The sequence below is a fragment of the Nymphaea colorata genome, chromosome 10, assembly GCF_008831285.2.
Source record: "Nymphaea colorata isolate Beijing-Zhang1983 chromosome 10, ASM883128v2, whole genome shotgun sequence".
Lineage (NCBI taxonomy): Eukaryota > Viridiplantae > Streptophyta > Magnoliopsida > Nymphaeales > Nymphaeaceae > Nymphaea > Nymphaea colorata.
The window spans coordinates 19,255,388-19,271,134 of NC_045147.1; the positions used below are offsets into that span (position 1 = coordinate 19,255,388).

A 15,747-nucleotide genomic window follows, 5' to 3' on the forward strand; every position below is an offset into this window, starting at 1 on the left:
GATTGAAAGAATATTAGAGAAACCAAAAAAGTCCGAGGGCAGCCATCAAGCCTAAACCCTAGGCATGTGGGCACAAACAAGCTAAAGAACGCAGAAAATTCAAAAAATAGCATGACAGAAAACCAACTCATCCTGTGGGCATATGTTCCCAAATCAGGAACGAGTTAACATCAAATTTGTAATACAGCTTTGTAAGAACGTTAATCCCCGGGTTGCAGTTTTTAAACACATGATTTTATTCGATTGTAAAGAACTTTTCCCCATTCCACCTTTGTAGCATCTGTTTGAAGCTTTCTTTAGCTTGAATCTCCAAACCACAGGGCCTTCTACTAAATAAGTACATTGAAATCTCAGGGCAATCTGCTGACCATCTGCACTCTGCAGCATGAACTCCTCGGTACTCCACACAAATTGGCAATGAGTAACTCTAATGCCCGACCAGCCAATGCTACCACCCGCAGATTTTACTGTAAAACTTATTTTGATGCGTCAGTCATGATTCAAGCAAATAATATTGTGCAGTAAAAATGCAAGCGATCTTAGTCTACCAAAATCAGTATTCCACAAGTGCATTATCAAGACATAATTTGATTAGCATCTGGATTAAAAGAGTTGATACATATGCAAACATAAATAATTTGCAACGGTTTGTTAGACACGTATAATTGTACAATATAATACAACCACCGCTCCTTCATACATTTACCTAGAAGGATGCATTTTTTTTCTTACCTAAACAAATGTTTTGGATCATTGGTGTTCCTCAAGAAAAAATAATATACATTTACTACCCTTTCTTTACAGACATTACAAGAATGATTAATGCTTCCCTATACAAGAATCTGATTTTTAGCAGCATTCCTAGAACACTTTTTGTTGCGGGGACTTGTACTCAGAGGACAAGAACACCCCATTAGAACCTCCAGGTCCTCCTCGCACGTCAGGATTGATGCCATCTCCGGCTTATCAAGAAGCATTTTTGCAGTAAGATATCCAGCTATACTCCATGTCTGATTCAATCGGGCTTGTTTGCCGATAAACCTAGCTGTTCGGGTGTCATAGTACTCAGGCCAGTGATCCTTGGGTAGCCTCTCCTCAGCCACAGAAACAGCCTGTCTAGCTAGATCCGGTCTTCCCATTTTAATGCAAGCCAACGTGAACTGAATATCCATAAAAAGGGTAACAATAAGAAATGAAGATGTAAAAGTATCAGGCTACGCAACAAAAGTAAGCATGCAGAAATTGAATAGAGGGGCAAATCCCCCATTACCTGCCAAAGAAGAGTTGGCCAGGACCCTCCATTATGATAGGACCATGGTCTGCAAAAGTACATTTTTATCAGCATCATGCATTAACCAGAACCATTCACTTGGCAAGACAGTTAGGATCTAATAACCAGGACTGCTGTGCCATGCTCTGTCTTCCTATGCTGTCATAAAGGGCAGTCTCAATATAGACAACGAAACATAGCATATAGGCCAGCCTTTTTAAGCATGGACTATAGTACTCCGATGGAAAGACACAGAAAATTTGCTTTCTGATGCAAAAAGAAGAAAATTTTCTGCACGAGGGGATAACACAACATCTTTCAGGTCATCAACAGTCACACTAGCAGTCAAAATATAATTAATCAGAACAGTTTGGTCTATACACATCACTTCTCAGATCCTTATTTGGTCACAGGTTATTCATCTTTCACTGCCTATTGATCCTTCTGCCAGCTCTCCCTGATTGGCAGTCTCTTGTCCACATCAAACTACTGAATACAACCTAATCTGGTCAAACAGTTCATAGGTGTTCGCATGGGTTCACACCTTTTCTAGTTCTCATATTACTGGATAATATAGATACACACACACACACACATATATATTACATCATTCATAATATGAGACTCAGATGAACAAGATCATGGAGTGAGATGACAAACGTGTACCCATTTGAATTAATAGCATAACCAAAATGCCTCCTATCTTATGAGTGGGAGATCAAGAAAATGTAATCTATGGTAGTTCAGCGACGTTACAAACTCAGAATAACCATGACCTTTTTTATCTTCCACTCCTGATATCTGGTAGATAGATTTCACATCATCAATGATGGACTATAGTCCATATGGTCCATAGTCCATACCAATTGTTAATGGACTCTCTCGCTCTCTTTATGTATATATATATATATATATATATATATATATATATATATATATATATAGAAAAGAAGAAATATATGGCAGGTAATAACAAAAAAATAATTTCTAATCTTTATCATGTATTAGGCATACAGCAACAAAGAATGTGGTAACCAGATTCCAAACGAAAAAATGAGGTAACTTACGTGTTCTTTGGGTCGCTACCAGTGATTATACGCCATTCCTCATACTCAAGTGCAGGGAAGCATATTTTTAGAGGCATCTTCCCAATAAGATCATCCCATTTGCTTTCAATGAGATTCAAGATAGACTCCGACTGTTCTGGAGTGGTCAGAGATGAGACAACGGACCATAAATTGCCAAGGGAGAAAAACCTAAAGTCCATGTGAGCTGGCTGCAGATTTCCAATCAGATATCCGCCTTTATCAGGAATCCATTCAACCAACCAAGAAGGGATTTGGTCTGGGTAGATATTGAATTTGTTCACAGCATCATGAGAATACTCTTCTGTTTTGTATCGGTATATCTCATTTATCTTCTTCATATCCACCCAATAATACTCCCTTATGTGGAAAGAAAGGGCACTGAGTCTATTGTTGATGGCCCGTAATAGATTCTTTGAACCATCATTCACAATTATCATCTCACGTGCACATCGAAGAGCAGAGTAGTATAAAGCCTGTCAAATTCGAGATTATTACACTAGTAAATACAGAATAAGAAATATTACTTGATAGAACAAACCAGAAAATTTGATGTTTCAAGATATGCATATGACGCTTGATTAATAGGCAGCGCATGAGCAGTGTAAACTACAAACAATATCAAAGTTGAGATTATTAAACTAGTGTATATGACACAAAAAGTACCACTTGGTAGGATAAACTACACATTAGATCTATCAAGACATGCACGCAATGCATAATTAGTTAGTGACGTTTCACCATTTTCCTCTCAAATTTTCTCTCTTAAACCAAGTCCACACATTTTTTTATCAATGGATATTTATCCAAATGTTCTGCCCGAAGGAGAAAACAAGCAATTAGAAAACAGGAATGCTAAAATGAATGGAACATGACCAAAGTTGATGATTGAATAATTTGTGAGATACTGAAACAAAATTATAGGCCACATCTGCATACATTAAACAGACTCTAACTTGCAAGGGCTATCTATCAAAATTAACCTTAAGTTACAAAGAGGATATCTGAAATACAGAAGAATAGAATTGCACAAAAAGACATCACGTCATTTCCTGAAACTGTAATAAACATTTCGAATGCCTGCAAAGAAAGCTCAAGCAACAGAGTCTGTGAATTCATTTGTTGTCTACAATTACATAGTGCTAAATAAAAATCAGAATTTGGTCCATATATGAGTTCTATAAACATTCTGAGAAAGCTTCTGCAACAAAAAAGTAAAAAAAGCTACGCGTACTTGGATCTCAAGAGGGTGACCATGGATACCCATCCTCCGATCAATCATACATGACCCATCAGTAACCAACAAGGTTGGAAACATATCGAAGCCATCAGCCAAGCATAGATTCAATATCAATTTTATTCCAGTTTGGACATCCACCCTTTCTTGCAAAGCATAATCATCAGTAACTCTCCCATAGGCTCTCAACAGAATAATCCACCACAATCCTGAGATGTCCACAAAACTAAACTATATTACTGCTTCACACTATAGATGGGATCAGAAATTACAAAGTGTGGAGATTCCACTTACCTGAATCAACAGGAGCAACACGACCAATTGCAGACTCACCAAAATCAGGGTCTAAAACTTCCTCAAACGCCTCATTACTGCCATCCAGAGGCACAGTTCTCACCTTAAAACTTGCTGGCATCAAACCTTGGCCTGGGCTATAGCAATCCACAGTTTTCTCCCAGCTCTAAGAAGGGGGAACCAAGGAATTAATATGCATTATAGAGAACCATTGTCGGCTAAACAAGTTACAGTTTGCATTAACAATATAAGCATCTTATTCTACACCATACACTGAAAAATATAATCAGATTGGCAAAGAAAAGAAAGGAGGAAAATGAAAAATGCTGAAAGATCAAAAAAATGACTATAAAGAAAAAGTAGAGTTAAATATCGAGAGACTAGCTTAATTTACGTTGCATATATAATCAGGCAACACAACAGGTGAAAAAGAAAGCCGAACAATTAGGAGGCAGAGGCAGCATTAGCATAAGCATAGCTACATGATGCAGACATAAATATTAACCGCCCTCATGATCCGGAAAGATAATATGCCAATTCGACAATTCCAGTCAGTGCCAGGGGACATCCTTCATAATTGACATCCTTCATAATTGCCAAAAAGTCAATTACATCAAAGATCACGTTCTTACTGGGACGATATTATTTAAATAACTTCTGGAACTTAATGTTGATGGCGTCATATCTCAACGAACAAAATCCCAGGAGGAGAACAATTTCAGCAGAGGTAATAACATTATTCATTCCCAAACATTTTTAGGAAAATTAGAAAGATATGAAGTATTGGCCTAAGTACAAGGAAGAACACAGAGAACGATCTGTTTCAAAGGCTCACCTGCAATTGCAACGTGTGAAGAAGGAAGTTCCTAACTATCTCCGTCTCACCCTTCAGCAAAAAGGCAAGAGCTGATGGTACAAAATCCCTAATAAAAACTTGATCGTAATTCAATGGAGTAGCATCTGCCGGATCATTAGCTGCGACTGTCCCTACCGGACTACCACAATAAGTCACAATTGCTGCATGTAGCAACCTCCACGCTTCTTTCTCGACCACAGATTCCTCCCTAACCTTGGGCACGTCCTCAAGGTTGCTGACTGTTTCGGCTCGATCTTTCACATTCTTGTTCAATTCCTCTTCGGAATCCAACAAATTAGATGTCTTCTGATTTGAATCATTGCTCAAACCCAGCAATTTTTCGCCAACTTCTGGCGTATCGTTGTTGCTAACTTCTGGCGAACTATCTAACTCCTTCTCCACAATGAGGGGCTTTACGCCCAGATTCTGGAAGTAGATCCTCTCCAAACCATTCTCCCCGACTCGAGGCTCAATGGTGGTCGAGCTAAATCGGACATCCGTGACCCGAACGACACCACCACGATCGGAATTCTTTTTCACGTTCCTGCCGGAATTGAATTCGGGTGTCCCCGGTGCCGCGTTCGCGAAAACCCGGAAACCCCTTTTTCTGTCAGCCCCAAAGGACGGGCCGAAGAACAACCTGCAATTCTTACAAGCAACATCGGAGACATGAACAGGATTCCGATTCCATCCACCAAATTTCCTAATCCAGACCACCGATTCCGGCCTGTGGCTCACCGACTTGCAGACTCCATTAAGGCTTTTCGGAATCGGCGGAAGAGAGGAGATCCTAGACAACATGGAATTGCATCTGACCAACATCCTGCAACAGGGCCTCACGGTCAGAATCCCCAAGGAAGTCGGACGATTCATACCGCCAAGAACGGATTGGCAGAAACAATCGATACCCAACTAAAAAAGAGATCGAGTTTCGGCCGGAAATTCACACAATAAATCCTCCTCACTCCAAAAAAATAAGAGATTGGGGAGGGACCTCAAAGAATCAAATCCTATTTCAGCAAATTACAAACAAACTTGAAATGGCCAACAACGAAAAGAATCCGAGAAAGAAAAATCTGATGATGGAAAAAAATCAACAGATGTAGATATTCTATGGAAATGGGAAGCACCAAAACGCGGCCTCGGGGACGAGAAACGAGAACAGAATGACGATAAGATATCAAAGAGCACACAAAGAAGAACAAGGAAGCACAACAACAAGAACAACAAGGACAAGAACAGGGGGAGTTCCGTATCCTACTTTAATAGGAACCAAGTTAGGAAATTTCTTAGATTGTGAGCCTTAGATTTTCTGCCTTTTTTTTTTCCTTACAGGGAGAGGAGAGAGAGAGGTTGGTCGGCCTTTTTTGAAAAAATGGATAAGTGCGCGAATACTTCGGGACCGATTCGGATCGGGTTTGACCGAGTCATCAACACACGACCCGCTTTCCAACCGAGCAACCATGTCATCGTGGACGAGTTCGCATGCAAGGGTTTTCATTATTTAATTCGAAATATTAATTTTATATATGATTTTTTTTTCTGAAATTAATTTGTTTAAGAACTTTTTATTCCAGCTTTCCAGTAAACGTTTGCCTTTCGAACGCAAGGATTTTTTTATCTCGTTATGATTCTTGTATATTCCTTTAACTAAAAAAGCAATATTTGTTGAAAAACTGTCCATGCATCTCTCTCTCTCTCTCTCTCTTTCAGAACAACGATTTTAGTTAGCTGCCAAAGATTGAAGTTTCATTTCATTGATTTTTCAGATTAAGTACGCTTGCCGGTGAAATTTTCTGGTTTATCTTTTTTCTTTTGGTAAAAAATTGGACTACAAAACAACAAAAAAGAAGGGATAAGCATATAGGTGCAAGGTAAATGATAAAAAAACACGTATATATAAAAATTAAAAAATTGCCAAAAAATTTTAGAAGAAAATATCTAATAGAACATAAGTAACTTGATAACCTAGCAATAATTCACGATTTTAACGAAATTAACGAAGACTCGCATACTGTTGCGAATCGTGGCGGGTGACGTTTAAAGAGACGAGTCTCCGATTCTCCCCGTTTCCGATTCATATCGGCCCGGGATCTTGCGGGTCCAACAGACCAAGGTATGCAAGAAAACGTGGCTTGCGTGTCGGCTTGTCTTCTGGTGCAAAAAAAAAACCCAAAATTTTTCGTGGCTGGTTTTGTTCGAGTCTAAAAAGAGAACGGCTAACTATTTTATTGATCCCTATGAAAGGACGAAAATGCCCGTCCTAAATATTTTGCCAATTTGCAGAAAATAGTATCTTCCAAAAAAAAAAAACCATAGTTTATGGACAAGATTATTTCTGCAGTTGTTGATGAATGTGGTAAGATATCAACATGGGTGACGTTGTCCCGCTTCGCTAGATTACCCATTTTGGAGATCTCGTATACATATAAAGAGAATCATGTAAACTTAACTTGTAAGTCACCTAAAGTTCATTTTAATTAATTATTCATCGAATGACATGTGTAAGATCATATATGATAATAATAGTATAAAACAAATAATTCAAAGGAAGAAACTATTAATTTCACGGTCTTTTTGTTTCTTCTTCTTTTATGAAAAAAATAGAAGGAGTGAGTGTTTTGAGTGGGTCCCACCATAAGAGAGCCTCTGGTGCTATCCTCATTCCTTCTTTTTTTGATGGTTCACACTATAAGATTCCGAAACAAAATTTGATCACCTACCAACTTTCATCCCATCCATTACACTAAGACAAATAAAATGAGTGTTTAAAATAGTAAGTTTATTTGAGATTTACACTATGCACATTTTAGATACAATTGGAGCTCTTGGGCTAAGAGTGGAGCTACGAATTTTTCATAAAAGAGGTTAAATCATGATTTCAAAAATTTTGATATAGGCTAAAGTATCATTTTCCAAAAATTTTATATAAAATAAGTAATTTTTTTTTAATTTATATGTAAATTTAAAAAATAAATGAGAGAGACCAGAGCCCTAGTCTCTATAAAAAAAAATCAGTAATCACGTTTATTCATGGACATGAAGAAAGATAGAAAAAGGGTAATGAAGAGTCCAAAAAGCGCAAGAAGTATACAAGTGCTTTATTATGTAATAATACTTGACTTTGATGAACCAACAGGCAACAACCGAGTACTTCGTCCCTTCGTGATGTGATGCATGAACAGAAAAACAAAGAGGAACTCGAAGATTATAGGTGCCATATGATTTAGTTTTCTTTTATATGTGCATAATATATAATATTTTTTATTTATTAGCACTGTGAACCCTTTTGGCTCACCAAGCTTTAATCTAAATATCGAGTTCTTAAATTTGTATTCATATATTTTAAATATCTTCCTATGGCTAACTTTATGAAAAAGCGACTTAAAAAGTACCCACATACAAGAAAACATTTTTTGAAAAGGGAAGATAAAGGTTGGGGACAGGATCGTAATTGAATGTTGAAGATATGGATAAAGAGGAAGGGATGATGCAACGTGGTGATGAGGTGGCAGGTGGGAGTTGGGCCATAAAGTGGGGATGTGGCTAGGGATATTGTTCCGCTCGTCTTGGATTTAAGTTTTAACGTGGTCGGCGAGAAGCAGAGGCCATCTTCGTTGTTCCTCCCTGAGAACGACTCCCCTCCCTGAGAACGACCGGCTTTCGTTACGTAGCCACTTCTTCACCTCGAATCTCTTGTCAGTAAGGCCGGCATTCTTGACCGTCATTCTTGCCGTTTAACCCCATTCCCCTGTTCAGAACAACCCATTCCTTTCTATTCGCGCTCCATGCTTGTGTCGGTGGGTAAAAGTTAAAAATACTCTACAGGATGCAGCGGAGTCAGAAAGCAACTGGAGTAGACGTTAAGGCACGAAAACCTTTAATCTATGGGTGGCACATATTACCAATTTGAACATTTTCCGTGCATAAACTTCACAGAATTGATAATAGGTTGCTTTGGTAGAAACTAGCTTCTGAATCAATGGACTGCTATGTATTACAGGTTTCGTTCGATGATCTCAGCAGCCATAGACTGAGAACCATGTAATTAGTCTTCTAGTCCCAAGAAAACGTAGCAAAAGAACTCGAACAAAGGCTTTTAACTGTTGGTTTCTGACCATGGTGGAGAGGTCTGCGTTAATGGATGTGGTGAAGACGGTTTGAGTTATTAAATGCAAACTAGATTTCTTGTGTAGATGACCGCAGCAAATTTATTGCCCTTCGTGCGTGTGTGTAATACGCTTGTGTGTATTAATTGGAACTTCCTAAGCAATTCATACTCCAAACAGATCCAAAACAAAAAAGAAAAGTTCCCATTCTTTAATATGTTCACGAACCGAAGCATAAGAGAGGGAGAAAGGGAGGGGCAGAGAATGAGGTCAAAAGATGTTCTTTTCTCCCTTATCTAATGGTGAACCAACCACGTTGTTTTCATTTAAAATACTCTGAAATAAACATGTATGTGTGTGCAGAGAGGTAAGCTAGCTTCCAAATGCGCTTGTTCTTGCCTTACTTGGCATGAAAAGAACTTCACTTGCACGTTTGAAACGAGGGCTTCTTTGGAATGGACGAGATTCAACTTAATGCAAAAGGAGAGGTGAACTAGGGAGAAATGAAATCAGAGTAAAGGGACAACTCGTCTCCCTTTTAATATAACTTGGCACACATGGTTGATTCCATCGCAACAAGAAGCGTGTGACATTACTGGCGTCGAAGGTTCACCACACGTTCACCACTCACCAGGTGCAACACCAAGCAACCTGATTTGCATTCCCTTCATATGCGTATAACTGGAGATGGGAACGTAGTCGGCACTGTCAATGCGTTGCATGCAACTCACGGGCAGACTTGTGAAATTTCTATTTCGTTCATTTCCTTGGAAAGACTTTCCATGTGCATGGCCTTGTAGGAATGGTATCTCTCTCGGTGGAAACAAAGCCTAGCTAAGGCCCTGGGAAATGATCAGGTTGGTCACCATCCGTTTTAAGATCTATAGAATTTGTTAGCTGTAGGCAAATAGGGGTCCATTGATGGTCTTGGAAGAAACAAGCACAGAAAAAAAAAAAGGGCAACAACGAAGTCATAGAAATGTATCAAAGACAGATAAATGCTTTCCAAAAGTTGGAAAGGAAGAAAACGAAGCGATTAACCAATATCGGTACTATAATACAGAAGCTGTTACCTGCAAAGGCACAGATTGAAACTAAAGAAACAAAAAAGAAAGAAAAAGAAGAACAAAGTGTTACTCTACCTATGCATTCAATTCAGAACCAAAATACCACGAGAGAGATGCCATTAAGTGTTGCTATATTATTGCAACGCAGTGTCGTATTTCAATAGCTTAGCAAACTAACTTAACATGGACGGGTTAGCAGAAAGATTCTACAAATAGCGAGTAGCTAATTTCGAACAGGTTCCTTCACTGATATGGAATCTGCAACCACCGTCTGATCCCTCTAAGAAAACCAGAATGGAAACGGTAATAATTAAAAAAGAAAAAGATGAATTCCCTCTCTATTTTAATGAAATTTGCTGACCCCATCCGGAGGAGGTCAAGACAGCAGCCCTTTCCATCGGATTGCCTCCCTCCATATGGGCCGTTGTGTTTTTCCTAAGCTCAAAAGAGGAAAGGATTGAAAAAATAACACATGCTAACTAGGAAAACTTGTTCTTCTGGCTTTGGGGAAAACTTGTTCTTCTGGCTTTGGGGAATCCTTGCTCAAAACTATTGGAAACATGATACCTTCCACCATGAAACTCAATGTAAAGCTGGACACACCCACACATCCAACAGTAGAGTCATTCCCGTATATACTTGGCCAAACATCACAAAAGTTAAAAAAAAAAAAAGGATGTGATATACACCTTAGAGATAAACTAGCAAAGATGTTTTTCGGTCTTCAAAAACCAAACAAATTGTAATCATGCACTATATTATTGCACACATTGGTACATGTCCACAAGCATATTAAACATTATCGTCAAAAGCAATTTTTATTTTACAGTAACTTTGTAGTTTGTACCATCATCAAGCCACCTAGTGTAGTCCAGATAACAGAAGCTCCTTGCTTCAACTGCAGAAAATAATAATCCGTTAATGCAAACAAACATTATATATACCCCAACACAGAGAGATACACAAGATACCATTGTTCATCTTGAATTATGCATATATATGCATCAAGCTTAAAACTTGCACACACCAGCAGTAGTCTTATTCAATTAAATAAATGAAAATCAGATGACCTACTTTCCAATAAACTGCATAGCCATAAAAGACCTAAGATGTTATCAACAATTGTAATTTATCTCTATTAAATTGATGATCCAGCTCAAAATTTAGATGCATTTCCACAGAATACGTTCAGTAGTAGCCCTTACTAAACTATGAAGCAGGAAATCAGAATGTGAACTTTGCATTATACCAAATTGTATGTCTCACACGAATATCATTTCACATATTGACCTATTGCCATCTTAAAACTGCACCAAACTCAACATTCCCAGAAAAGCAAAAAGGGCTTCCTAGACCCACCATGTAACTTTCCTAGCTGCCATTGAACAATCCGAATTATGTAATAAAAAAACTATATATGGCTAGACCCAATATAGACCAAAGAACCTAATAATAAAGAAAGATACCCAGGGGTGTGTTATTATTCCCAAAAGAGTGGAGCACTATTTGAGAATCAATGCTTATATGGAATTATCCACATTGCACAAGAAAAAGGTTAAGTTCAGGCAACGATGCAGAAAATCAGGTGACCGAATGTTTTCAATGTTGCGACATTCAACCAGCTAATTGCTTCATCCACACAAGCACCAGTTTCTACTTTCTACTTAAAACATGACATCAATATGAATGCGACGATGCACCTTGAAATTGATGAACTTGTCTCTTTTAGCGTTGCATATGACAATCTTTGAGATTCCTGTTCCTAATTGATCAGGAAATTTCATTTAAGTTGAAAATTTTCCCTGTTGGATTATGTCTATTAAAGCCCTTTCCTTATTCTTAGTTATCAAACCATCATCTAGTCACTCTTGACTGCTCACCTAGTTGGGATAGGTGCCAGTCAGTCGACTTGTCCCTTCCTCAAAGTCGCCAACTTGGTCGACTAGTCAATGACTAATGCTTGACTTAGGCCCTTCCTAAAAAAAAGGCCCTTCTAAAATATGAAGTGTAAAATCTACACGTTGACCTGTCCTGTATATTCTCTCTCTCTAAACAGTGAAGCTCCATGTAACGTTTATATATTCTGTATGCTCTGAGACATGAAGCTCTAAGTGTAGATATTTTAACTCAAATTTTCAGTCAATCGACCTGAACCAACTCCAACTTACAAGTTTTTTTAGGCCTTGACAAACCTGCGTCCAACTTCTGATTTTCACAACTGTCCACACTATCATTATTAGTTTTAGGAGTATTATAATTATAAGTATTAGGCTGCTCAGCATGACTTCTATGGGTATCATTTGTGGGTATTTGTGGTGACATGTGTTTGTTGTTAGCTTCCTTTTAATTTGCCTATTTTACAGTTTGGCATCAAAGCCCATCATTGGCTTGTCTCTAACATTGTACAGAAACCCTTGCCATTATCTTGTAACATAGCATCAAGGTTAGCTCTGACTCATCCTCACAGGATATGCAGTATCGTTTGTTTAATTCTACTTTTGAAGCATTTGAACTCGTGGTGCTTAACTAGTGTTTAGCCACATTTTGTGTTGTTCATCATCCAAGACATAATGAACCACATTTCTTTGATGCAAACAAAAGGTACTTTCACAAACCTATAAGGCTATAACTCACTTGTAATTTGAGGTTATACTACTAACTGCCCTAAGTGAAGCTGCTGCTTCACATTAAAACGTCAAATGCATGTTGGCAGTAGTGCAGCTATTCAGATGAAAAGGAAACCATGGAGTTGCTAATATTTGCAAATACTAGACCAATTCTTTTTAGGTTCAAGCTTTTCATTATACTCCTCTTCATATTGTGTGACAGTGGTCGAAGTGTATCTCAGTTTTTGCTCTAGTTCATGAAAGATGGATGCTGAATCTAAGGTACAGACAGGCAGATCTTTCAGAAGAATATCTGATCCCAGCTACCACAACACTCAGAGCAGTTCAGCTATGTTTGGTACAGATTCCTACTGACTGTATAGAAAACACTAACAAACTATGACGACAGTTTGGTGGCAGTGGTGTTCATGGAAAAAAACAACCGGAGCGGAAGAGGCAATGAGGAAAACCAGTATAAGCCCGTAAAAACCCATTTCTCTTTCTTAAGCTGCTTGGTATTGATTTCATGTTGGTTTATTCTTCATTGGAGGTTGGATATTTTTGTTTAGCTTGGTACTCGTTATTCATGGTGGTGTTCAGATCATATTTATAGAGACATTTGAAGCAGTAGAAGCATAAGGCTTTTGAATTTGCTAGGTTGCTACCTCTGAGCCATCTGAAAGCAACAAAAGCAGCTATGTCACCTATAAAATACTGAAATTTTGATCATAACCAACTCAACGATTTGCTTGCGGATTCAATGTCCTGAGGACGGTTACTTTCTAATTCGTGTGCCCGAAGCCATCACATTTACCGAAATCGCCTTACAAGTTACAACTGTTCATTCTATTTTCTACCAGATGCTAAACACCGACAACAAGGATGTCACAGATTCATTAGTCTTACTAACATACGAAACCAACAATTTCTTAGCAACGAGACATTCTGAAGAATAATCACAAGGCCAGCATGCCAATGAACAGCAACAATAAACCCTGACTAGAACAACTACTAAACACCATATCTTCAAACAAGAACAAAAAATATTGCATAACAAACTCCACAGTCTATCAAGAGTCGACCAACGAAAATCGAACGCAAAAAACTAACGAGCACCCGATGAACGAACAAAAAGACCGACAACCAAAAGTCGACACAGCCCTAATCGTCATCAAAATTTCGATCAGTGATGGCATACCGCTGTTCTAATTGTAGTAGAGCTCTAAGCCCATTCCATCGTGGATCTCATAGTCGCTGAGGGTGATGTGATCCTTGTAGATGTTGTACCACTTCTGTATACGTATCTTCTCCGCGCGGGTGCCCGTCTGAGCGGCGACAAGCTTCTTGAGGTCGCCGATGGTGTCGTCCTCGTTGCACTTCACCCTTATCTTCTTGCCCAGCCGATCGTTCAGCACCACCTCGATCATCTTCGCCGTCAAAAGGAACGCACCGACGAGGAGGAGGAGGAAAAGGACGCGAGGAGCCCTAAAACTTAATCACCAAGAAATAATTCAATAACCACAAAAAGGAAAAGCTTACAAAATTTGTGAACCAGAAGGCAAACCCTAACCCCAAATGCAGAGAGAGACGTAACTCCCACGCACCCGCGCTTCTTCGCTTCCCGCGGTCGCTGATCTGCGAACCTTCCAAGAAAAGCAGGACTCCTTGCTACGGTTGTTTGTTTCCTTGCGTTTGGAGCGTGTTTGATTCGTGTTCTGGGAACGCCAGGATCGGGGACGTCTGGCGTCCTCAAAACATGACCACCCTTCCCATCTCACGAGCGAGTCGGAGCGGATCACCAGACCCAAAGGATTTAACAAGTGTTTTTTTGTTGGTGAATCTGTTAACCTCAAATTGTTTCAGGTATATATTGAATCCGTTATATTTTATTAATATTGTTATATTTGAATGAATAACTCGAAACTAAAATGACATCAAGGAGTTTTTTTTTTTTTGGGAAAAGTTTATAAAAAATAAATTTTCTTTATATAACTTTGAGCTGACCCAATTTATTGAAACTGAGTTAGATTTACTAGACAGCTTTCATACTTTCGCCCTGCATAATATGGGACTCCAGTGTCGTGATCGGGCACAATCTTTATTCAACTGTAAGAAATAGAGACATCGATGATCATGTTTGAATTGGACGTACCCTTTTCTCCATCCGATTTATCAGATGTTCATACATTTGTATTCGATTTAGATGCAAGTAGAGACGACGAAAAGTTTATACCATGTTCAAATCTGATTTTTAAATTTACAAATTAAATCTGATATAAATTTAATTTTTTTTTATACCCAAATCCTAATCTAGCGTTTAAATAAACAACTGAATCCGAACTACATTGCATATGTTAACAACCAACTTTTAAATTATATAAATATTGAATATACGATATTTATTTGAAACTGAATTCAATTCTGATGAAATATTTATTTAAAACTGAATTTGAGTTCAAATATGATACAGAATGTCTAAATCCGGTCCAATTTCTTCAATAGACAATATATCCTACTTTTCTTTAAGCAGTATGATCACAGATCCAACCAGAATCTAATCCAATCCTTTGGCATCTCTAATAAGAAGTTACTAGTCTTTTAATGTCAAACCAACCCGATGCTTAGGTAACTTGGGAGATCAATTGTTTAGGGAACAAAAAAATAGAGACAATAAAAATATAGATCTTTGTTTTGCGGATCCCAATAAAACTAAAGTCTAATACAAGACAATGAAAAGGTCAAGCTCCCCCTCTTCTAAATAGAGATTTCCCGGAGTATAGTAAAGAAGCTTTCATATTATAAAAGATGCGTCTATCACTTCTGGAAGTGAGTGGTCAAATTATAGTTTTAGTCATCAAATACAGACATAAAATAGTTAAGGACTTTAATTTATATGACGTACAAATATAATTTTAATCTAAAAAATATGGAAAGAATGGAATAAGGACTACTCAACCACCATAAAGTTGAGAAGTTGAAGGTAGAAAATGAGGAAAGGAAAACCAATAATTCAACGTAAAGAATAGCCAAGTTGTCTCACTAACTAGATTTAAGTTTCCGTTAACTTGGTTATATGATAAAAAATGTGTTATTGAATTAACGCCGTAAATGTAGTGCTTATAACACTAAATAAATTTTGAGTGTGGTGTTCATTTTTTTTTTTTTTTGTTTAACTTACAGAGTCCGAATAACTTAGGCCTAAGATATGAATATAGAAGCTGTT

The 15,747-nt window shown here is 38.1% G+C and overlaps 2 protein-coding genes across 3 annotated transcripts; both read right to left on the reverse strand.

The window, feature by feature from the left end:
- Positions 1-634: 634 nt before the first annotated feature.
- On the reverse strand, positions 635-6,007 carry LOC116262309 (neutral/alkaline invertase 1, mitochondrial-like). Its single transcript, XM_031641550.2, has 6 exons — positions 4,722-6,007; positions 3,887-4,052; positions 3,590-3,801; positions 2,338-2,831; positions 1,271-1,319; positions 635-1,160 (listed from the first exon to the last, which is right to left on the reverse strand). The coding sequence occupies exons 1-6, from the start codon at positions 5,613-5,615 to the stop codon at positions 831-833; spliced, it is 2,145 nt and encodes a 714-aa protein (XP_031497410.1). The 5' UTR covers positions 5,616-6,007; the 3' UTR covers positions 635-830.
- Positions 6,008-10,656: 4,649 nt separating this feature from the next.
- On the reverse strand, positions 10,657-14,253 carry LOC116261714 (ubiquitin-like protein 5). 2 transcript variants are annotated; one of them, XM_031640526.2, is made up of 3 exons: positions 14,095-14,253; positions 13,723-14,015; positions 10,657-10,816 (listed from the first exon to the last, which is right to left on the reverse strand). In XM_031640526.2, the coding sequence occupies exon 2, from the start codon at positions 13,949-13,951 to the stop codon at positions 13,730-13,732; it is 222 nt and encodes a 73-aa protein (XP_031496386.1). In that variant the 5' UTR covers positions 13,952-14,015; positions 14,095-14,253; the 3' UTR covers positions 10,657-10,816; positions 13,723-13,729. The 2 variants fall into 2 exon arrangements, with proteins under 2 accessions (XP_031496386.1, XP_049936286.1); XM_050080329.1 differs by having other exon boundaries at positions 13,723-14,009; positions 14,095-14,232.
- Positions 14,254-15,747: the final 1,494 nt, after the last annotated feature.